General features: G+C 44.2%; 1 protein-coding gene across 4 annotated transcripts; it reads left to right on the forward strand.

Moving 5' to 3' along the window:
• The first annotated feature begins 700 nt into the window (after window positions 1–700).
• LOC135554214 (trinucleotide repeat-containing gene 6B protein-like) lies at window positions 701–24,843 on the forward strand. Of its 4 annotated transcripts, none has more exons than XM_064986364.1 (21): window positions 701–881; window positions 3,135–3,222; window positions 3,499–3,520; window positions 5,130–5,489; window positions 5,630–8,296; window positions 8,383–8,538; window positions 8,634–8,818; window positions 8,946–9,008; window positions 14,823–14,981; window positions 15,225–15,359; window positions 15,604–15,753; window positions 15,949–16,047; window positions 16,248–16,443; window positions 16,760–16,909; window positions 17,040–17,207; window positions 17,329–17,472; window positions 21,673–21,765; window positions 21,900–22,115; window positions 22,290–22,360; window positions 22,645–22,784; window positions 23,104–24,843. In XM_064986364.1, the coding sequence occupies exons 2-21, from the start codon at window positions 3,166–3,168 to the stop codon at window positions 23,648–23,650; spliced, it is 5,778 nt and encodes a 1,925-aa protein (XP_064842436.1). In that variant the 5' UTR covers window positions 701–881; window positions 3,135–3,165; the 3' UTR covers window positions 23,651–24,843. The 4 variants fall into 4 exon arrangements, with proteins under 4 accessions (XP_064842436.1, XP_064842435.1, XP_064842437.1 ...); XM_064986363.1 differs by lacking the exon at window positions 701–881 and adding an exon at window positions 1,237–1,541; XM_064986365.1 differs by lacking the exons at window positions 701–881; window positions 3,499–3,520 and having other exon boundaries at window positions 3,133–3,222.
• Window positions 24,844–25,304: the final 461 nt, after the last annotated feature.

The raw sequence follows: 25,304 nt of genomic DNA on the forward strand, positions 1-25,304 counted from the left end.
ATGACATTTGTAATGTCTTTATTGTTTTGAAACTTCTGTATGTGTAATGTTTACTGTTAATATTTATTGTTTATTTCATTTTTGTATATTATCTACCTCACTTGCTTTGGCAATGTTAACACGAGTTTTCCATGCCAATAAAGCCCCTTGAATTGAATTAATAATGCCGAGGTCAAAACAACTGGGAACTCGGAAAAATACGAGGTCAAATCATGACGTCAGTGATCCTAAGGTTGGAAAGACGGAGCTCTAGAAAGTCCCCCTCGTTCACGAGATGGAATTCCGAGTTGGATGACCGTTCAAATCTATTTTTCCCGTTTGGCTCGTTTTTTTCGAGTTCCCAGCTGTTTCCAACGGACTGAAGTCGGAGATTTCCGAGTTACCAGTTTTGAACACCGCATTCAAGTTGACGTTGGCACGTTTGCTAAGGAGATTTTAGTCGCGCAATTTTGCATTTGACTAGGATATTTGGTGCATTATTCCCCAAGTGACTTGCCAGGTTAAATAAAGGTTAAATTAAAAAAAACTAAAAAGGGAATAAATATGCATGAGAACGAATCGTTTTTCTTTGAGACGTGAGGTACATCATTGAAGTATCCCTACTGTTGACCAATCGCCGATGAGGGGGCGTAGACTTCATCGACCGACTTCCGCTTGCCTCGAGAGAAAATAATGGTGTGCCTGAGCAGCAGAAAAAAAACATGCCGAGGTCCAGAACAAACAATAACGTCACAAAATGTCATCATAATATATGCACTTACTGTTCCGTCTGGGAAGCATGCGGACGCCACTAGGCAACAAAAGAGAAAAGCAACAACACGAGGAAACGTCACTTAACAAGAGGGTATAAATAAGCAGTCAAATGAGGCTGGTATTTTGAGGTCAGTCTTATGATACAGATAATACTTTGTGTCCTGGAAAAGGTATGATGAAGAGAAGAGAGTGAATGCATTGATTATACTTATTATTATCTCATTCGGGAGCTGATTGTAAACCAAAGATGAGAAATGACTAAATCATTGAGTTTTTGTTTTGCAATATCTAAGTTCACTGAGTTATGGAAGAGGTTGTTCAGTTTCCACTGTCTAGTTATGGTCCTGGACTGTTGCTTTGGCTTACAACTTTTTCTACCAAACTCGAGAAGTGTCATCTCTGATAACACTTTGGCTAATTGAATGTAATTTACGTCACGCTTAGGCAAGAATACGCCCCCTTGCTGCAGAGTGCAGATATCCATACAGCCCCCCTCCCTCTGGTCAACAACACAAGCTGCACAGAGAAGCAAAATGGCCGATAGTAAACTAACCGACCTCACAGCGCTTTGCAACCACCAAGAGGTTATACATGTGTAGTTTACAGCGAAAACTACATTCCTACGAAAGGATATACGTTAACTGAATTTCTCGATTGTTAACATTTCGCCTTTTGGTGATGTTTTTTCTTATTTGGTTTAGCCTTGAACTACCGTTAGATTGCTAAACTAGCTTTAGCTAAATAGGTCTGCAAGAATTTCACAAAGTACTTTATGTTTGATTCCTGAGGTGAGTAACAAACATTATTTCACACGATGTAACGTTAGGTTGTTCATTACAATGTTGTAAAATGTGTGTGCTATTTTTTTCTATCCATGTTAAGTTATAAGCGATAGCTAGTTAACGTCAGTCAGCTAAGTTAGCTACAGAGAACGTCACTGAAGTTTTATCGTAGCTTCTTTGGCCTTGTCAGTCACTTCAGTCCAAAAACGACAGTTGATTGTACAGACGAGTCGTGTGTGTGTGTGTGTGTGTGTGTGTGTGTGTGTGTGTGTGTGTGTGTGTGTGTGTGTGTGTGTAATTGAGAAACACACAATTCAATTAACATTGCTATTAACTATTTTGATATGCACGGAATACTCAGCTAATCAACAGTATATATGTGTAGCCGATATGTATGGATGTTTTTTAAATGTTGTATTTATTTATTTTTAAACTATGGAGCTTAGCCTTGGGAGCTGGTTAGCAAGCCGGCAGCTGTACGTCGTGTTCCCTACTAGGCTTTACCTTTCGAGCGGCAGTTATCCCTTTCGTGCGACTGACGTCTTTATCTTACAGCTAGTTAGTGTCCATACTATTAACAATTTAGCTAGCTAGGGTAACACACGTTTGTGTCGTTGCGGGACTTTGTTCTCGCGGAGTCTGTTTCGTCCGTTTTTTTCCAAGTCCAACGCCACCGGGTGCTGTGCTTGGGGCTACTCTGTACTCGAGCTCGAGGCTGGAATAGGCCTTGGCAAACGTCAGCGCGATACCACCAGGCAAGTTCTGCTAGCTGATTTGAATTAAGTGGCACTAGCTAGCATAATGTAACGTTAGCTATTATGGTAATTGTTTTTTATTTAATGCCGCGTATAGATCCACATAACACAGTATAAATCGTTTTTTTGTACTCCAACATTAGATTGCTTGCTAGCTAGTTCTTTACCTCTGACAAATTTGAGCGGCTTAACTTGACTGCTGTCCTTAAATTGTATTTACAGACTAGACTACCACTACACAATTTGGACAAGCTCTTGTCCAAATTGCCAAAATGCCTCCCATAGCGCAAACTTGCATTGTTTTTGTTTCCCATACATGCACTCAAAAGACCACATTTTCAGCTTACTAGCGTTTTCATTGGAGCGCTTTTGTAAAGCTGAGTCAAACAGGGGGACTAAAACTAAATGCCACCCCGTGATACCTGACCCATCTAGCCAACTAGCTCGTTCTATCCTGCACACACTCACCTTTTCGCCATCTCTACTAGCTCGCTAGGCCTTGACCTACGTGACAATTAAATATTTCTACCAGCAAACGGGTTCTCTTATCTACCAGTCAGGTACTGCCCAGTCTTACATTTCCTCTCTGTTGGTGTGCATGTGTTGCATGTTTGGAGTTGTAATTGTTTGCTTGAAAATGAATAATTCAGGGTGGCTACCACAGACTATTGCCAAGGTTGTCTGCTTGCTACTATAGTTCTGACAACCTTAACTAATTGTGTAAAAGTTCATTTTGATAAACTGTTGCTAAAACGTTTTTAGGCAAGTTGCAGCTAATGTATGTAACTTGATGTTGATGCCTGTCGCCCAAAATCAATGCCCACATCCATTTAAATGTGTCCAGATAAGAGAATCAGGAAAGGGAACAGCAGTTCATGGAAGACAAGAAAAAGAAGAAAGAGGATAAAAAGAAAAGGGAAGCTTCCCAGAAGGTATATAATATCCACTTTTCATCAGGAAATTAGGCCTACATAATTCAGAGTGCTCTGGTATGTTCCTCAAAACAGAATTGTCTGGTTTTTGATCCAGTTTCATGGCCCATTGAAAGTCAGAGCCACACTGTTCCGGCTGTGTTTTAGTTGTAGTCGTGACGGCAATAATGAGTTACTTGGCCTGCGCTCCATAGTTGCTTGTGGTATTAGCGCTTGACATTCATTCCAATCATATGTGGGCTGTTTCATGGCACTGACGGTCCTCTATACTTTCAGGTGACTGAACAAAAAGTCAAAGGTATGTTTTTTGTTGTTGTCGACCTGTGTATACAGTACCAGTCAAAAGTTTGGATAGGCCTACTCATTCAAGGGTTTTGGTTTATTTTTCTAAATTGTAGAATAATAGTGAAGATGTCAAAACTCTGAAATAACTCATGGAATCATGTAGAAATCAAAGTGTTAAACAAATCAAAATATATAATTTTATATTTTAGATTCTTCAAAGTAGTCACCCTTTGCCTCAGAGCTTTGCACACTTGACATTCTCTCAACGAGCTTCACTTGAAATGCTTTTCCAACAGTCTTGACGGAGTTCCCACATGCTGAGCACTTGTTGGCTGCTTTTCCTTCACTCTGCGGCCTAACTCATCCCAAACCATCCCAATTGGTTTGAGGCCAGGTAAGCTGATGCAGCACTCAATCACGCCCCTTCTTGGTCAAATAGCCCTTATACAGCCTGGAGGTGTGTTTTGGGTCATTGTCCTGTTGAAAAACAAGAGTCCCTCTAAGCGCAAACCAGATGGGATGGCGTATTGCTGTGATAGCCATGCTGGTTAAGTGTGCCTTGAATTCTAAATAAATCTGTGTCACCAGCAAAGCACCACCACCTCCATGCTGCATGGTGGGAACCACGTATGTGGAGATCATCCATTCACCTACTCTGCGTCTCATGAAGTCACAGCGGTTGGAACCAAATATCTCAACTTTGGACTCCAGGCCAAAGGACAGATTTCCACCTGTCTATTGCTCGTGTTTCTTGGCCCAAGCAACTTTCTTCTTATTGGTGTCCTTCAGTAGTGTTTTTATATATTTTATTTTAGTTATTTAACTGGGCAAGTCAGTTTTGAACAAATTCTTATTTACAATGACTGCTTAACCCGGGCAACGCTGGGCCAATTGTGCGCCTGTTTCTTTACAGGAAATCGAACATGAAGGCCTGTTTCATGCAGTCTCCTATTTGGGCTGCAATCTGAGGTGCAGTTAACTCTAATGAACTCATTCTCTGCAGCAGAGGTAACTGGTGGTCCTCATGAGAGCCAGTTTCATCATAGATCTTGATGGTTTTTGACTGCACTTACATGTTCTTCGTGTTCTATATTGACTGACCATGTCTAAAAGTAACAGTGGACTTTCATTTCTGTTTGCTTATTTGAACTGGTCTTGGTCTTTTACCAAATAGGGCTATCTTCTGTGTCACAACACAACTGATTGGCTCAAATATATTAAGAAGGAAAGAAATTCCACAAATTAACTTTTAATTGATTCCAGGTCACTACCTCATGAAGCTGGTTGAGAGAATACCATGATAGCTTTGCGCAAAGGGTGGCTTCTTTGAAGAATCTGAAATGTAAAAATATAAAATGTATTTTTGTTTCTGTGATTCCATGTGTTTATTTCATAGTTTTGATGTCTCCACTGTTATTCTGCAATGTAAAAATCTAGAAAAACCCCGGAATGAGTAGGTGTCTAAACTATTGACTGGTACTGTACATCTGTAACACTCCTTCCATTCAAACAAGATAAGGATGAGGGAGGAAATATTCAAGTTTATATTATGTTACATAGCATTAGGATGCATTCCAGCTTTGACTTTATTGATGTGCTTCATTCATTTCATTTTCTTTAAGTGCCCGAATTAACCAAGGCCACCTCCACGCAGTCACTAGCCACTCCTGGCTCTGTCTCTCCCAGCCCTGGCCCCACTCCACCATCGTCCCCCTGCCCTGCAACTGGGTTCACTGTTCCTACGGGCGGGAACAATGCAAACCGGGCGGCTGTGGCCAACGGACAGCCCCCCACCGGAACTCAGCGCTATATGCCCAGAGAGGTGCCCCCACGATTCCGCTGTCAGCAGGACCACAAAGTGCTTCTGAAGAGGGGCCAGCCACCACTGTCCTGCATGCTGCTGGGGGGAGGCAGCTGTAGGGGAGACACACCCCCTCTTTCACAGGGAGATGCCCCCAGTGCAACCACATCTGGATCCACAGGTGGGTCAACATTGAAATGAAAGGATGTGGTTTGGATCTGAAGTGAGCAGCAAAATGAATGTTCGTCCAAGTGTAATTAACATGCTGTTTTAACCTTAACACGATCCTCAAGTTAAAGTATGTTTGCTCATTATCTACAGATCCCAATCTGGGTTCTCCTTCTCCTTCACCCCCCCACTCCACACCCTCATCTTCAGTCGCTGCTTCTTCAACTTATGCAAATTCCACATGGGGGGTGGGCTCTGGCAGCCAGCCCCCTTTTCAGGGCTGGGAGAAGGTGATAGTGGATGGGAGTGACCTTGAAGAGTGGCCCAGCATTGTGGGTGGGGATAGAGTGGGTACCGAGGGAGCAGAGCTGGATGGCCCCAACAACAGCAGTGCCTCACGGACTGACAAATGCACCCATCAGCATCTGAGGGCAGGAGCTGGGAGTTCAGATAGTCCCTCCCCACCCCACTCTTCCCCCTCGTCACTCACTGAATGTGTCCTGTCTGGTGTCGTGTGGGGCTCTTCCAGTCAGCCTGGAATTGGAGTGGCAGCTGCAGCAACAGAGGGGCTAGTGCTCAACAATTCCAAAGTCTCCTTTCTTCCTGGGGCTCAGGAGAGCCCTCTCAGTGGAATTCCTGGTGCCAACTTCAACCCTAATGCCAACCCTTCAGCCTGGCCTGCCCTTGTGCAGGATGGAACGACAGGGGTTGGTGCAGCTACCACTGAAGCTGTGCCCTCATCCATCACAACATCCTTCTCTGCCAGTACCACCCATACTCATCCACTCTCCTTTGTGACTCAAGCTAGCCATCAGCACCAACTCCATGAAATGCCTGCCAGGGATGGAGCACATCTCCATGGGGACTGGGGGGGCTTGGGGCCAGAGCTTGGAGAAGGACCAAATCAAGGAGGCAGAGAACTTGTGGACAGTGGGGTTGTTGTAGAGAGCGGGAATCTCTCTGCTTCGTCATCCTCCTCCACAACATCTTCCTCTTCATGGCGAGCCTTGCCTCCCCCATCTAACCTCAACACAGGTGCCTCTAAGACTGAGGGGTGGGACAGATTAAGTGGAGATGCAGCTCAGGGGGAGGAGGCAAATGTGTGGGGCTTTGGCAGCCAAGCTGAGAAAGCTGGGTTGGCAGGAGATGAGGCATGGGTCAGGGGAAGTGATGTTAGCTCAAATACCCCAGTGGTATCTCAGGGAGCATGGGATGGGGCTACAGAGGAGGGTTGGGGCGGTACACAGGGGTCGACAGGTGTCAGGGGTTCCAGCAACCCAGCAATAGTAAGTAGCGGTGGAGGCGAGAGCAGCAGCAGTGGTGGTGATGGCGGCATATCCCAGGATTCTGCCTCACTATCATTTGCTACTATGACAACGGCTTGGGACAATCAGAAAGGGGTTGGTGCTGTGGGGGAATGGGCAGGTCAAGGTGGCAGAGGAAGTGGAGGCCCCTCATGCTCTAGTGGAGGAGGGTCCAGGGCTGGGAGTCACAATCGGCACCAGGAGCATTCCCGCCACCGCTCCAGCAACCCACCCCCCAACCCTGAAGTGGCCTTACAGAGCATGCTCAGCCGGTCGGACCTGGATCCTAGGGTGCTGTCCAACACCGGATGGGGGCAGATCCAGGTACAGCAGAATGTGGCCTGGGACCTGGATACAGGATCAGCCAGTCAAAATGAGGGAAGCAGTTCCCCTGCATTTCCATCTCAAGCTGTTAATTCTACTGGTCTATCTTCTACTTACCCCGCAAGCAACAGCACAATGACTACTGATCCATCTGCTGGGGCCCACATGCCTACTATGAACACTGGTCCTGGCCCTGTACCTTCAAAGGGCGGCTGGGATGACGAGTCAAATTGTGCTCCACCATCCAACATGCGGAATTCTGATTCCTCCAGGATGCCAGTGGAAGATATTAATGGCAGCCAGGGAAAGACAAGTGGAGCCTGGGGCGACGTTGGTACTTCAGAGAGCCATGGCAAAGGCTGGGGCAGTGAGGAGCGGGAGGGGAGAGACCGCAGAGGGGGCGGAGGAAGTAACTGGAGAGATTTCGGAGAACGGGGTGGTGGAAGAGGGAGTGGCTGGGGAAGTGGTCAGGAGGACAAGGGGACTGTAGGGGGTTGGAAAGAGATGGGTAGGGAGGGAGGTGGATGGGAACAAAGAGGGGGAGGCAACTGGGCGCAGCGTGAACCCAAGACAGTCAGTGGGGGCTGGGGGGAAGGTAGGGGCAGAAGTGGAGGCAACACAGACAAGGGATTTTGGGGTAACATCGATGAGGGAGGCCCACAGAGGAGTTGGGGAAGTGGAGGTGACATGGGAGGCAAACCGCACCAGGACTGGTGCATGAAGCTGCATTCAGCACAGATACCAAACAGCCAAGCAGCAACACTGAAAGCCCCAAATCAACAGCAACACCAATCGCAGACCCAACAGCCACCAGGAGGTTTGGGCAGGTCAGGAGGTCCTCCCACCCAGAATCAGAACCAAAGCTCGGGCTGGACTGCTGACCCCATCCCTCAGAACCCCGTTGGGCCTGCTGAGGCCCCTGAACCAAGCGGGTGGGAGGAGCCCTCCCCTCAGTCCATCAGCCGCAAGATGGAGATTGACGATGGCACTTCAGCCTGGGGAGATCCCACCTGCTACAACAGCAAGAATGTGAACCTGTGGGACAAAAATAGTGCCCCCTCTGGTCCTCCACCGACACTTCAAGGCCAAACTCAACAGGGTCCACCTACATCTGTACAACAGCCACCACCAAGGAGACAGCCTGCGATCCCAGCTAACCGGGACTCAAACCCTGGCAATGCACCTGGAATGGGTAAGCTATGCCTGACTTATTCCTTCAAAGACCAACCACTTGCATTTCTGGCAGATTCTTTAATATGGTCTTCTCTGTATTACCAGGCCCAGGAATGTGGGGAGGGGGTGGCAACCTCGTTGGACAAACTGTGGATAATGGCACCGCTTCCTGGGGGCAAACTTCTGCTGCACCATCTGGCTGGGGAGACCCAGATAACTCAAGCAAAGCTGCTGGTTGGGGAAACCCCTCCTCTAAATCTGGTAAGACACTTCAATGAGTTTTCATTGTAAGGCAAATGTGTTGTTGGTTGTCACTCCTTAGGACATTGCATGACCCCTTTGTGCATGTCCCATAGGCTCAAAGTCAGTGCAAGAGAGCTGGGGCAAAGGCGAGGTCCCAGTTCCAGCCTCTCGACACTCCAGTTGGGATGAGGAGGAGGACGTTGGTGGAGTTTGGAACAGCACAGGCTCACAGATCAGCAGCAACTACAACTCTGGTGGCTGGGGGCAAGGCCCTGGGGGAAAGAGAGGCAACAGCAAGGTATGTTGTGATTAGGGTCTGCTTGCTAAATTTTGTTTTTATATCCTAATCTGTGGAACTATGAAAGACATCTCTCTGAGGGATTATGTTTAGCTACATTGCATGTTTGTGTGTTTGTTCCCTAAAGGGTGGAGGTGGAGACAATTGGATGAACCCAATGACACGACAATTCCAAAATATGGGACTCATGGTAAGCCCTATTAATTATGTCTCGGAAGAAAGGATGGTGACGATGCATTTTCTGTTGAAGGATAGGTAGCATAAATAAAGGACATATGGATTTGCATTAGAATACTCATCAAAAGTCCAAATACAAAGTTACACCTACCTCACTTTTCAATTTCTCAAGTTATTACATAGAACTGATCAGAATGCCGAAGTCATGTCGGAGAAACATTTGCGGGGTGTGACATAATATGGAGGACCTGGCAAGCCAGTCTATTCCCTATAATGCAAGCCCTCTGCCTATTGGCTACTTAGCTTATTCAAGCCTGTCTCAAAATACAACTACCCCTTTAAGACAAAAAAGCTCTGTACCTGACTGGTCTTTCAAAAAGGTGTCTAGTAATGTACATGTTTTGTTCTCTTGTAGGAAGCAATCACTCCCCTATTATCGACTATAAATTATCTATATCTGGGCTAATAATTTACTAACTAGCAAAGGAGCTCCCGAGCGGTCTAAGGCACTTAATCTCAGTGCAAGAGGCTTCACTACAGTCCCTGGTTTGAATCCAGGCTGTATCACATCTGGCCGTGATTGGGAGTCCCATAGGGTGGTTTGGCTGGAGTAGGCCGTCATTGTAATTAAGCATTTGTTCGTAACCTCTTGAAACTCCCCATCCCGGATCCGGGATTGTGACTAAGCCTCAGGCTCATTAGCATAACGCAACGTTAACGATTTCTGAAAATCGCAAATAAAATTAAAATAATGCGTTTGCTCTCAAGCTTAGCCTTTTCTTAACAACACTGTCATCTCAGATTTTCAAAATATGCTTTTGAACCATAGAAATTGACTAATTTGTGTAAGAGTATGCAAAGCTAGCATAGCATTTTGTGTAGCATGTAGCACGCAACATTTTCACAAAAGCCAGATAACCAAATAAATAAAATCATTTACCTTTGAAGAGCTTCTGATGTTTTCAATGAGGAGACTCCCAGCCACATACCAAATGCGCAGTGTTTCCTGAAAGCGTCTGTGTGTAGGAGAAATCGTTCCGTTTTCTACATTGCGCCTGGCTACCGAAACGAACCGAAAATGCAGTCACCTACAACGTGAAACTTTTTCCGGATTAACTACATAATATCGACCGAAACATGGCAAACGTTGTTTGGAATCAATCCTCAAGGTGTTTTTTCACATATCTCTTCATTGACATGCAGTTTGTGGAAGCTTGCTTCTCTCTCTGTGCCCCATGGAAAAATACTGGCAGGTGACTTTTGCGCACCAATTTCGGCGCAGGACACCGGGCGGACACGTGGTAAATGTGGTCTCTTATGGTCAATCTTCCAACGATCTGCCTACAAATACGTCACAATGCTGCAGACACCTTGGGGAAAGGGCAGACTCATTCCTCTTGCGTTCACAGCCATATAAGGAGATCATGAAAGACAGAGCCTCAAAAATCCTTGTCATTTCCTGGATGCCAAGTCATCTTGGTTTTGCCTGAAGCTCACGTTAAAGGGCACGCACAGAGAAGATATTTGTATTTCTGGACACGTCAGAGTGTTTTCTTTCGAACAGTAGCAATTATATGCATAGTCGAGCATCTTTTTGTGACAAAATATCTTGTTTAAAACGGGAACGTTTTTCTTCCAAAAATGAAATAGCGCCACCATAAGTGTAAGAGGTTAACGGACTTGCCTAGTTTAATAAAGGATAAAACAAATTTGAACAAAATGTGCACCTGGCTACATGCAACTCTTGCTTTGATCTCAAAACAACTCCATCTACTCGACTAGTGAGTGTCAATGCAATAGTATTCCACTCCGATGCGTTCTGCCTCCATAAAAATCTTGTTTCGGTATGTTGCATTGAAGAATGTGGCTAATATTTCATTGATTCGATCACAATTACCACAGTAAAGGGAAACATTGATAGTGTTAACAAGGAAAACTCTAGGACAGTGGTCATTCATTACTGGTGCAGTGCCTGTTGTAGCACTGAGTGGAAATGGGAAGAACGCTCATTTTATGGCTGTATTCAATACTTTAAAAAAAGTGTTGACAGCGCTAACTTAAACTTGAACCCACTCATAAATATCTTTGCTGTATTCGTTGGGTCTTGTCATGGTTTTGAAAACTCAGTATCAACTTTGCTGTAGTTTCCTTTTATGCCTGTTGCGTTACTGCAGACACGGTCATCTGAACCATCCGATTGGCCAACGGTAGACCTATAGTGCACTTGATTTGCTCTCTGGGCCCAGTGGGAAGGCAGAGATTGTGCCTTAAGACACATAAAATAGTTCAAAATGGCAACAATTCTCCTACCTGGCGCACAGGGCAGCTGAATCTGGTTCGCTTACTGGCAACAGCGGTAAAAATAGTAACACAATGCTTTATCATTAGGTTTTTATTTGGCGATCGACTAGCAATGCCAACACGATCAACCGGTCAATCATGATTGACCAGTTGGTGACCACTCAACTTTCTAGAGCAGTGAAGTTATTTCTTGTGCGTCTCTGTGGCAGGTATTTCTGCGCGGCAGTCCCGGGGAGCTGTGCGGAATGCGTGCAGCTTAGAGGGAACATTTGGTTAGCACTGCTTGAGTCAGCCAGTTGCTGTCAACACCCATCTTACAGCTACATTAAAGTAAACTAAAGTTTTAAAAATACATAATGTCCAGTTATCAAATAATGTTACCAGTTATCTTAGCAAGCCAGCTAATTTTGTTATTTTTGCCTGCCAGCTAACTAGTCTAGCTGTCCAATCACCACTGTCGACATGGCTAAGTAGTAAGCCAGAGAACACAACAAAAAAGACAGCAGATATAAAGTGAAGAGAGGGGAGACAAGATAAAGTAAAGCAGTTGACACATACAACAGAGTTACACATGGAATAAACAAACATGCAGTCAATAAACTGTAGGGGGAAAAAGTATTTATACAGTGTGTGCAAATGAGGTAAGATAAGGGAGTTAAGGCAATAAAATAGGCCATAGTGGCGAGGTAATTACGATATAGCAATTAAACACCGGAGTGATAGATGTGCAGAAGATGAATGTGCAAGTAGAGATACTGGGGTGTGAAGTAGCTAAATTAATAAATACCGTATGGGGATGAGTTAGTTGGGTGGGCTATTTACAGGTGCAGTGATCTGTGAGCTGTTCTGACAGCTGGTGCTTAAAGTTAGTGAGGGAGATATGAGTCTCCAGCTTCAGTGATTTTTGCTGTTCGTTCCAGTCATTGGCAGCAGAGAACTGGAAGGAAAGGTGGCCGAAGGAGGAATTGGCTTTGGGGGTGACCAGTGAAATATACCTGCTGGAGCGTGTGCTGCGGGTGGGTGCTACTATGGTAACCAGTAACCTGAGATAAGGCGGTGTTTTACCTAGCAAAGACATGTAGATGACCTGGAGCTCGTGGGTTTGGCGACGAATATGAAGCGAGGGCCAGCCAACGAGTGTACAGGTCGCAGTGGTGGGTAGTGTTAAGTTCATGTTTTAGGTATCCCTATATTTCTGTTATTACTGGGCTATCACTCTGTCAAGAGTGCGCCTGCTTGGGAAGTTTGGTTGTTGATGGACCTAGCCTTGAGTGGAATACTACCTTGTGTGTTCATATGGTATAGTAAACTTTGTTAACCTCTAGCGTCGCGCAATCCCATATCCGGGAGCGTAATCATAGCCTCAAGCTCATTAGCATAACGCAACGTTAACTATTCATGAAAATCGCAAATGAAATGAGAGAAATATATTAGCTCACAAGCTTAGCCTTTTGTTAACACTGTCATCTCAGATTTTCAAATATGCTTTTCAACCATCGCTACACAAGCATTTGTGTAAGAGGTATTGATAGCTAGCATAGCATTAGCCTAGCATTCAGCAGGCAACATTTTCACAAAAACAAGAAAAGCATTCAAATAAAATCATTTACCTTTGAAGAACTTTGGATGTTTTCAATGAGGAGACTCTCAGTTAGATAGCAAATGTTCAGTTTTTCCAAAAATATTATTTGTGTAGGAGAAATCGCTCTGTTTTGTTCATGTTTGGCTAAGAAAACCCCCCGAAAATTCAGTCATTACAACGCCGAATTAACTCCATAATATCGACAGAAACATGGCAAACATTGTTTAGAATCAATCCTCAAGGTGTTTTTCACATCTATTCGATGATAAATCATTCGTGGCAGTTGCCTTTCTACTCTGAACCAAATGGAAAAGTGCACGCAGCTGGAGATTGCGCAATAATTTCGACGGAGGACACCAAGCAGACACCTGGTAAATGTAGTCTCTTATGGTCAATCTTCCAATGATATGCCTACAAATACGTCACAATGCTGCAGACGCCTTGGGGAAATGACAGAAAGTGTAGGCTCATTCATTGCGCATTCACAGCCATATAAGGAGACATTGGAACACAGCGCCTTCAGAATCTGGGCCATTTCCTGTTTGAAATTTCATCTTGGTTTCGCCTGTAGCATAAGTTCTGTGGCACTCGCAGATAATATCTGTGCCGTTTTGGAAACGTCAGTGTTTTCTTTCCAACGCTGTCAATTATATGCATGGTCAAGCATTTTTTTCATGACAAAATATCTTGTTTAAAACGGGAACGTTTTTTTAAATCCAAAAATAATTAAAAGAGCGCCCCCTATATCGAAGAAGTTAAACTGGAACCTTGTTGTCATTTCGAGTTAACAGGTAGTATATGGGGCTTTGGTGACAAAGCTTCGCTTCATTGCGAAGTAGCAAGCTGATTCTAGATTTAATTTTGGTTTGGATATGCTTAATGTGGGTCTGGAAGGAGAGTTTACGGTCTAACCAGACACCTGGGTATTTGTAGTTGTCCACATATTCTAGGTCAGAACCATCCAGACTAGTGATGCTGGGCAGGTGCAGGCAGTGATCGGTTGAAGAGCATGCATTTAGTAAATCCGCATTGAATTTACACTTTCTCATCACTGCTGACACTCGATGTACCAGTTGGAAATCGAGCAGGGATCGTCAACTGGATTTAGCAGGACTATTACTTTTGTTTTTGTGAGTGGACGGTCTGGGAGACCGGAACATAATTGCACATCATTTGTAGTCTGCAAATGATCCACGACAAGCCCAAACAGATATATTTGACTACAACATAATAATATAAAACCTTGCTTACATTTTTATATGATTGTCTCTTTATTATGCTTGGGAATAGTTGGAACAGATTTCCGAAATAAAACTCACTTGGAACTGATTTATTGGTGTTTTTACAGTCTTATGTCCAATGAACCTTACCATGTTTTTTTTATATATATATAGATTATTATAATTGTTTTTGCACACACAACTAGACCCAAATAAGGCCACCAGTTGGGGAACCCTGAAATAGAGCTTGCAGTCTTCACAAATAACGCTCGGCACAACACCTGATTTCATTCCGAATCCTGCCTTCCACTGGTTATACTAAGCCATCGAAGTCCTCCGGGGTGAAACGAGCACTGCAGACAGTAGATATGCGCACGGTTCCCATACTCCACCAAACACACAGGAGTAGAGGCGTTGCAGTTTTTTGCATGAATTTATATGGTTTATTTGTGGATGCACATAGTATCTCACTATGAATTGGAATGTAATTAAATGCTAGCATGGCTAGTAGCTAACGTTAGCCAACTGGAACTAGCTATGTAGCATCAATTCTCAAGATGTTGAGAAATGAGTAGTTCTGAAGATACCTTTAAGTTAGTAAATGTTTAAAAAATGCTGAAACATAAGTGTTTATAGTGATGGTTAACCAGATCGTGACAACTAAGTTACTAAGTCTTTGATCACACTGTTTGAGTAAAAACTCAAGTGTCTTTTTTTTTAATAGGGCGAGGACTTGAGTCTCGATAAAAAGTTGGAAGGAGATAAGAGAGGGATGAATGACTACAGCGGTGAAATGCGGAGAGGAGGAAGAGGTGGAGGAGGCTACCGTATGCCCAGTTCCAAAGACATGGGTCCTGGAGACACGGGGCCTTACAGTGACAAGGTGAGTCATACTCCTGTCAAAGGGTTCAAGGTGTCCTTGAAGCTGTGCTTAGCAAAGTTTGCGTGATCTATCGATTGGCCTAGGTGGAGGAGGCTAGATGTTGACCCTGTCATTAGCTAGCCAGCTAACATCAACTAGCTTTTTTTGTCAACTTACTTTATAGATATTTTCCTTTTAGCAGCTCCAACTTTATCTTTTTATCATTTCATATTTAACTACTCTTCTGTATATCCATCGTTCCAGATGGGTGGTCATGGTTTATTTGGTGGCAGCGGTGGGATGCCTCCGTCTCGGGGAATGCACCAGCCTGGGATGCATCCCATGAACCCCTCCCAAGGGTTACGCGGACAAGTCCCTCATCAATTCTTGTCTGCGCAGGTACATTGCCTGTGTTGTAATGTTTTTATTTAGAAAGTTGCTCCACGTGGGATATGAGCAGGTGCTCTAACATTCAATAACAATATATTTTCTATCGCTTCTTTAGATTACCATTTTGGAATATTGGCCAGGTTATCTAACAAAGCTTTGGTTTTTTTTAATCCAAGAGCATTTTTCTTTCTCCAGCGTCCACAGTGCTAATACACATGGTGATGCTTCATTTTTATTTTATTTCACCTCACAGGTGCCGGGCCCGATGCTAAAGCAGATACCCTCTCCTGGCAGCAGTGTTGGAGGAGTAGGTGTCGGAGGAGGGGTGTTCCCACCTCAGCTCTCCCCACAGCAACTTGCCGTGCTTAGTAACATTTACCCCCATGTGCAGCAGTTCCACCTGGTAAATATCGTCTCCACCTCGATGTTGTGGTTCAGGCCGTCTGAACCATTTATCACAATTTTCTCAGTAATTCAAATAATCTTGTACTGATTGGATATCAAGTAATTGCTACTGTAAAACTGCTACTACACTGGCTCTCTCAGTGGAATAGAATAGTAAAACTACTTTGTGCCTGTCAACTCCATACCCCCCCAGGCTTGTCAGCTTCTTCTGCAGCAGCAACAGCAGCAGCAGCTCCTGCAGAACCAGAGGAAGTTGCCCCAGCCTATACGTCAGCAGCCTGATCCACAGCAGGTACTGAACGTCCCATAGTAGTGTAGTGCCTTATCACTATACATATAGCAGTTCGGACTAATTTAAATATTAGATGCAATAGTTGTGCCACACTTTCAGTATGTAGTTGGTTTCTAGCCAGCTTGTCTTTAGTCTCTTGATGCAATGTTTTGTTTATGCACATAGTTTTCAATCTTTTCTCTTACCCCATGTCTTCATAGCTGGCTAGAATCATGGCTATTCTGCAACAACAGAGACAGCAACAACAGGGAGTGGTGGGCGGAGGCAGTGGGAGCTCCAAACTGTCCCCATCTCTTGGAGGGGCACCAAAACAGCCGATGACAGACTCGATGCCCCACCCTGGTATGGGTGCCCCCTTGTCAGATCTTCATGTCAAAACACAGGGGATGTACTCTGGTAAGTTGCTTAGGTTTGGTCTTTGTTATTATCTCTCTAACACATCTCAGTCCAATCTGTCAGTTTAGAGCAGTCTACTCAGTATGATTTCAAAGGCAAACCATTACTGAATCATATCCAACTAATTTGTGTAAACCGTAGCTCGTATATCACTGTTGCCGTGACAAGTCTTTCATTTAAATCCCCTAGCAGCTATTCCGTGATGTTTGATTTCAGGGGGATTACGCTGGCCCAAGTTTTATCAACACAGCCATCTTTGCTCATGACTGCATTGAGTGAATCATATGACCATTTTTCCCCCCCCCCGGTATCTCAGGGCTTGCTCCCGGAGGCAACCTGTCTGGGCTGGAGTTGGGCTCCATGATGGGGGGGGTGAAGGATGGAGGGCAGCAGTCCCGCTTCAAATGGATGATGGAAGGTCACTCTCCGGCCCCTTCTCCCCCAGATACAGCCCATCACAAGAATGGTGAGTCATTAAAATCCAATGTCTAGCAAATGACACGAATAATCATACCAATATAAAGCCATAAGAGGAAATGCCATGTCAAACTGACAAATTATTTGTATTTCTGTTTTTGTCTTGTGTGCTATTGCAGGTCCTTTACCCATGGCCATGAAAGTTCGAGAGGGCTCCCCATATTCACAGTATGAGTTGCTCGGGGTTGATGATTTGGGAATGCCCCCTCAGGGCCCTTCTGACAACTGGCACCGTACCCCTGGAAGCAAGATGGGCACCATGGCTGGGACATCCAGCTGGCCCCCAGGTAAGTTGCTTTCAGTACCCCTAATGCACAATTTTGAAATGAACGTATGAAACATTGCAGTTCCAAAAAATGTCAATATTGCCAGGCTCAGTAGTCTTCCCTGTGTTTTCTGTGGTGACAGAGTTCCAGCCTGGAGTGCCCTGGAAAGGCATCCAGAGTGCTGACCCGGAGTCTGACCCTTACATGACCCCTGGCAGTGTTCTGGGCTCCCATGGACCCTCCAGCCTCAGTGACTCTGACCACCAGTTACTGCGAGACAACACAGGTACTCACTGTTTAATCACTGCTTCTGTGTAAGTATTGGATTAGATTAAACCTATTGGCACACCTTGGGCTGTTGCAGGGACCGTATTACTACCACACTGGTGGTCACGAAGGCAGTCAACTGCCTGGTGGGAAAAGCATCCTCCATTCGCTATTTAAGTGCAAAGATGACGTTTTAAAAATTCCGCTGCCCCTGTTTTGGTACAGGTGCACGACAATGGTCCGTATTAAATCAAAACAAATTTCACATATATATTTAGTATATGTAAAGATGATATTAAATCAAGGATAGTCTGATGGGTGACAATTAGGGTTGCGAAGGGTTGGTAAATGTCTGGACATTTTCCATGGGAAGTTGAGCCCTGGAATTTGGAGCATTTTGCTTAAATTCATAGCTTAATTATTAAACAGTGAACCTATCTGAGCAGCTAACTGATCGCTGCAGCTGTACATAGTCTATCGGTAAATAGCCCACCCAATTTGACCTACCTCTTCCCCATACTGTTTATATTTATTTACTTTTCTGCTCTTTTGCACACCAATATCTCTACCTGTACATGACCATCTGATCATTTATCACTCCAGTGTTAATCTGCAAAATTGTAGTTATTCGCCTAATTCATCATGCATTTTGCACACCATGTATATAGACTCTCCTTTTTTTCTTTTTTTTTCTACTGTGTTATTGACTTGTTAATTGTCTACTCCATGTGTAACTATGTTGTCTGTTCACAGTGCTGTGCTTTGTCTTGGCCAGGTTGCAGTTGCAAATGAGAACTTGTTCTCAACTAGCCTACCTGGTGAAATAAAATAAAAATAACTTTTTTTGTAGGATACATATAAGGCAATTCTAGGTTTTGTGCCATATTTTGGTTAAACTATCCCCAATTCAATGGACTTGCAATCCTCTGCATGCACATTCTTCCATCACATGTACAGCTGATTCTCAAGATCTTGCACACTAATGAGATGCTGTTGAGCCCACATTACTACATTGTCTGAGCCAAGGACTACATGCTTTCTGGTAAGTTTTGATTACAACACTGGGTGGGGTGAATATATTGTATGACATGATTTTTTTTTAAACTAGTAATTAGGAGCCTACAGCAAAATGTTAAATAATTTCTAACTTGTTAACAATTTCTGCTAGTTAGTTTTTTGCTACCATGTGGGTTTTAGTTTGCATGAGCCTGCTAACTGAGGAGTGTTAATTCACCTGTTTCCATACATGTTTAATTTTACACCATTTATCTTAGGAAGGAGTTGTCTAACTGCTTAACTATTTATCTGTACATGGAATTGTATTTTTTATTTTTTTAAAACATTTTTTCCCCCTAATCCTTACAGGAAAATGCCACAGGCACTATCTGATGTGTGGAGACATTTCACTGCAGCTAATGTAGAAGGAAAAGCTGTGTACATTTGCATGTACTGTGCCAAATCATATGTGAAGAATACAACAAAGATGCAGAATCATCTGGGCATGTGCATTAAGTTCCCTCAGCTGATGGATATCTTGCTCGAGCTGTGTATGCAACTGGTTCACCTCTGATGCTCACAGGAAATGTGTATTGGAATAGATTTCTGAATGTTCTTTGCCCAGCATACACCCCTCCAACCAGACATGCTTTATCTACTAATTTGCTGGATGCAGAGTTCAAGTGAAGGTCAAGCAAATCATAGAGAAAGCAGACTGTATTGTAATCATCTCTGATGGGTGGTTGAATGTTTGTGGGCAAGGAATAATTAACTACATCTCCACCTCTCAACCAGTATTCTACAAGAGCACAGACACAAGGGACAGCAGACACACCGGTCTCTACATTGCAGATGAGCTGAAGGCAGTCATCAATGACCTTAGACAACAGAAGGTCTTTGCACTGGTGACAGACAATGCTGCGAACATGAAGGCTGCTTGTTCTAAAGTGGAGGAGTCCTACCCTCACATCACACCCACTGGCTGTGCTGCTCATGCATTGAATCTGATCCTCAAGGACATCATGGCACTGAAAACAATGATACATAACCATTTCCTTGGCTTTCTTGTAGAGTGTATGTGAAGAGTCATCAAGTTATAGAAGCAATCTACCTCACCAAGCGAAGTGAGAAGAATAAGAGCACCACATTGAAGCTGCCCAGCAACACCCGTTGGGGTGGTGTTGTCATCATGCTTGATCGTCTCCTGGAGGGGAAGAAGTCTCCAAGAAATATCCATATCACAGTCTGCCGATACAGACAGCCCCATCAAGAGGATCCTCCTGGATGATGTAGTTTGGGAGAGACTGGTAAGCAGCCTGAAACTCCTGAAACCTGTAATCGTTGCACAGTTTGAGGGAGACAATGGCATCCTGTCTGATGTTGAAACTCTGCTTGCAGATGTATGAGAAGAAATGGGTAATGCCCTGCCCACTTCACTGTTTCTCCAAGCAGAGGAAACTGCAGTTCTGAAATACATCAATAAGTGTGAAGACTTCTGCCAGAGGCCCATACATGCTGCAGCGTACATGTTGGACCCAAAGTATGCTGGCAAGAGCATCCTGTCTGGTGCAGAGATCAACAAGGCCTATGGTGTCATCACTGTGTCTCGGCACCTTGGCTTGAATGAGGGCAGGGTTCTTGGCAGTCTGGTAAAGTACACTTCCAAGCAAGGGCTTTGGGATGGAGATGCAATATTGCAGTCGTGCCAACATATCTCATCAGCCACCTGGTGGAAGGGACTTTGTGGATCTGAGGCGCTTTCCCCTGTTGCCTCCATTATCCTCCAAATCCCACCAACATCAGCCACCTCAGAGCGCAACTGGTCCTTGTTTGGGAACACACACACCAAAGCACGCAACAGACTGACCAATACAAGGGTGGAAAATTTGGTGGTTATATCCGGGCAAATTTGAGGCTTTTTGAGCCTAACTATGAGCCATCCTCAACAGGGTTGGAAAGTAACAGTGAAGATGAGGCCTCAGAGTCTGATGTTCAAGAGGTGGACATTGAGGAGGTCCAGGGAGAAGACATGGAAGCCTGAGAGGAAGACAACCAATGCTTTAGTTTCTAGACTATCAGTTTACAGATATATGTTGAATATGTTTTTGGGAGATGCGACGTATCATTCAATATTCCTTTTTTTTTTCCAGTAAGAACATCCCAATTCATTGAATTAAACTTCAACTCGTAACAAATATTTGTTCTATTGGAAGGATTTAATAATTTGCAATTGTCTACTTATAAGGTAAAAAAGTTTGTCACCATATGGTAAATATATCCAATGAAAAAAACACTTAAATGCTATTAATATTAATTTGCATATATTCTCATGTGCAACCTTTGTGGCAATATTAGCCTATCACTTGTGAATGATAAATGATCACTTGTGAAAATGTTTTAGTAAGGTTTGTAATCACAACTAAAGTGGCCAAATAACTTAAAATTTAAGCACAATCAGTTTTAAAGGGGTGTAGAGCCTTAATAGCATACATGAGCAGTGAGTGCGTTTCAATTTTGGGGAAGATCATTTTCACCCTGAAAATGCACCTTTTTTATAATAAAAGCATTACATGCATAATTGCATTCACTCACTTTTGATAATGGTGTTTTCCACTAATGGAACATTTGCGCTTATAGCTGTGCGCATTGCTCTGCTTATAATGTGAAGAAATAGCCTAAATGTTCTGATCTGTTGCGTCAGCCACATTGCGTAAAAAAAAGTTTATACTGGTGGTCGTATTAATTTGGGATCTATTGCATCCCACAACTGGGGATGCAACAGCACAGGTAGGGGCATTCTCTAATATGAACAACTTTAAGATCCAGTCCAATAGCTGAGACTGAGCTGCTAACTAAAGCTGTGTAAATTGATAATTTATTGAAATTGGCTATGTTTCCCTTGTGTTCTCGGGAACACCACAATCCTGGTGGTGAGTGAGGAGGAAGTGGCTTGCTATTTTGCACATTCCCAGGTTAGAGGTGCGGATGGGGCCAACCCAGGGGCGGCCCAGGGCTCATCAGAAACGTGCACAGCGGTGGCTTGTAGGCTGTGTGGAAGCCAGGAGATTCCAAATGTGTTTGTTCATTTACGGTCAATTTACTGTGAGACCGAAGGTTACTTGATTGTAAGTCACCAACTGACAGTTTCATGACTGCCACAGCCCTCGGCACAACATATGTTGTCTTGCAGGATTTCTTGACACATCCTATCTCTCTGTTGCAGGGCCAAACCCCTCCCTCAACACCTTGCTGCCTTCACCAGGTGCCTGGCCCTACAGTGCCTCAGACAGCCCCCTTGGCAATACACACAGCACAGGTAGTGACATTCTCTAATATTTGAACAACTTTAAAGTCTCATATTTGAGAGCATGAGCTGCTAACCAAAGCTCTGTAAATTGATGATATATTGAAATTGGCTATGTTTCCCTTGGTCATGCTTGTTTCTTTCAGCAAAGTACTCTGAGTACAAACCCAGCTGGCCCCCAGAGCCCATCGGACACAATAAGCCGTGGAAGACCAGTCACGTCAGTTCCCAGCTGCCACGCCCCCCTCCTGGACTGACCAGTCAGAAACAGGCCTCCACATCCCCATGGAGCAGCGGCGCCCCGCGTTTGGCCAGGGGCTGGGGAGAGGGCGGGGGCAGTCAGGAGTCAAGATTTGGGACAGGTAATATATATCTGGATCAACCCTGTAGCGATTTTAACTGTTTCCTGGCCAACTTGATACAAAATAATTTATAGCTGTTGGGTTTTCAGAACTCATTGTAGTAAGATATTAATTAGATACTGGCTTTACAACAGAAAAAAGATTGGAAGACTACCCTCTTTCTCTCTTCCGTAGGCTCAGCGTGGAGTGATGGTGTGGCCTCCAGAGGCAGCTGCTGGCTACTGCTCAGCAACCTCACCCCTCAGGTACAGACAGAATTGATAAAGATGTTAGCACTAGCACCAATGAGCAGGGATTTGCATATTCTATGCAAATGAGCTAGTGTCATGCGTGACCAAATTGTAATTGGATTGTGAAGTTGGCTGATCCATTTAATCAATTAAGGATTGCATGAATGGCATTGGCATGAAAGGGCTGCTAAGGGAAAACAGGATGGGAGAATGAAAAGGGGCAGGCAGTAGAATTAAACAGTCTCACACTTGCCCACTACAGACACTGGTATCCCACTAAGTTTTCTGTTCCCCTACAGATCGATGGTTCCACACTACGGACTATCTGTATGCAGCACGGCCCCCTGCTGACCTTTCACCTCGGCCTGACCCAGGGCAGCGCCCTGATTCGCTACAGCACACGTCAGGAAGCAGCCAAGGCTCAGGGTGCACTGCACATGTAGGCTACTACCCCTCTACACACCAACAAACACCGGGCTGCTGACTATTGTAATGCTAAATGCCTGTAATGAAAGATTTACAAATTTGCCCTAATGTTAGCTCCATGCAGCATGTTTTAAAAAACAGTTATTGCTCGATTTGTATCATTGCAATGATTGCAAAAAAATATAATCTTGAGCATCTCCCCCCTCCCTTTTTTTAAAAACAAGGCTTCAGATTTTAATGCTGAATCAGAGCCTGATGACCATTCAGTTAGTAAATGTTCTACTACTTCACCTGTTTTACTAAAGGACACTGCCCTATTTTGTTTTCTCCAGGTGTGTTCTGGGAAACACCACAATCCTAGCGGAATTTGTGAGTGAGGAGGAAGTGGCTCGCTATTTTGCACATTCCCAGGTTGGAGGTGCGGATGGGGCCAACCCAGGGGCAGGGGCAGCCCAGGGCTCGTCAGGAACACGCACAGCGGTGGGCAACAGAGGGGGCTCCCCGGGGATTGAACGAGCAGCAATAGGAGCAGGAAACAATTTGGGTGGGAACAGTGGGGGAGGAGTGGTTCTGGGTAATGTGGGGCCTTCCGGCTGGCAGAGTTTGGATGGAACGGGCAGCTCTCCAGAGGCCACCTCAGCTCAAGGTCCTGGGCTTGGTATTTTTGCTCAGTGGAGTGCCAACGGGGCTGGCAAAGGGGTAGGGGGTGGGGTGGGACGGGTAGAGGGGGGGAGGTCTGGGCTCTGGGGTGGTGTGACCCCAGGTTACTCCAGCAGCAGCTTGTGGGGTGCACCCCAAATGGAGGACAGGCACCAAATGGGCAGCCCAGCTGCCCTGTTGCCTGGTGACCTGCTGGGAGGAGGGGCTGACTCCATCTGACACACCTTCACATAAGAATATATTTAGACACACGACATACACTGGGAAACACAAATACATATATAAATGACTAAATATAACCACGTAAACACACACGCAGGAATGTGAGACATGCTTACACACATTCTCATGGCCAGACTTAAGCTATTCTATAAACATATGCAGGGACTGTTAGATGTTTAAGGCCTTTTTCACAGATGAAGACTTCAACTGCTAGACTTGAACCTGAAATTAAAGTCTGTCGGTCTGAGAGACTGGCTGGATTGCATTGTGCTTAGTAGGTGATTTGATGACAGACTTACATACACATGCACACACCAAATACAAAACTAGCCTTCGGACAGATGGGCACTGTAACAGCATAACTCGCGTCATATAGGAAAACTACGTGATGCAGGACAACCTGCAGTTTCCATTCATGCCCCTTATGGAGACTGAATCAAAACATGTGCAAACACACTGCTCTGATTGATGACAGAACGGTGTCTTATTGTGTATGTTAGTGTCTGTTTTGTATGGTTGTTTTTAATTTTGAACAGTGGAATACTGAAATGTAATTGTTCCTTTCAAATGCTGACCTCCTACTGTTTTCTCTCAATCACGTTTGTTACTGTTACTATGATAATTGTTGAAACTCTGGCAGTATGAGGCAACATTGCATTTCTCAGAGTGGGATACTGTGTGTGGAATACTCAGTGTGTATGAATGAGACCAAGTGATAAACCCCTGTGTGTGAATGTGAGGATAATGTAGTGTGCATGTTACTGCCTGTCATGATTAGTGTGTGAGGCTGCTTACAGAAGGTCTATAAATCTGTTTTGAGTGCATTGGTATACTGCTGTCTGTGTGTTCAAGAACATTGGCACTAATGCTTAGTTTTATTTTCTCATTTTAATATTATTTTTGCAGACTGTCTTTTTTTTATTGTCCGAACTGCAATAATAAACATTTTAATGAAAAAGAGCTGAAGGCATATGTATTGAAAAAAGGACATGCCAAATCTTATCAAACTGTGGAGTGGTGGGGGGTTGTTTACAGGACACAGAAAAGAGTTACCGTGTGTTTATATGTTTTGTGTATCGTTTTAAATTAAGACAGGCTTTAACACTCCTGTACAGTGTTTCGTTTTGAGATTTTACAAAGAAATTTATTTAATAAGAGAAGATTAATAAAGATTAAAGTATTGGCTTCTACTTGTTTTGTGGTCATTGAGAATTGTCCATCTATACAGAATGGCCTCTTATCCTCAGGTGTGCCAACACCGTTCACACGGGTTCGTGTGTCTACTCCACGTCACATGCACTCAAATAAACCGGTGTCCATCTGCTATGCCATCTTAACCAATCCTATTTACTGTACAAGCCACACAGCCTGTAAGAAGCATGTGCTTCTCCAGTGATCTATCATTTGCAATGCAATTAGTATGACAGTATTGAGTATTAAAGGCTTTATGTGAAAAACCAGAGATGGGCCACTTTGATGGGTGTGGGGGCCACAAACAATCTGAACGCGTGGCTTCTTTACACTAATCTTTTCATATCAGCTCTTTTCAGTGCTGATCTGATTGGTCAAAAGACCAATAAGTGAGAGAAAAAAATATAATTGGGCTGTCTGTGTAAATGCAGCATATTTCACTAATTCAGTTGCATTTATT

This window comes from Oncorhynchus masou, chromosome 14, assembly GCF_036934945.1.
Source record: "Oncorhynchus masou masou isolate Uvic2021 chromosome 14, UVic_Omas_1.1, whole genome shotgun sequence".
In the NCBI taxonomy this organism is placed as follows: domain Eukaryota; kingdom Metazoa; phylum Chordata; class Actinopteri; order Salmoniformes; family Salmonidae; genus Oncorhynchus; species Oncorhynchus masou.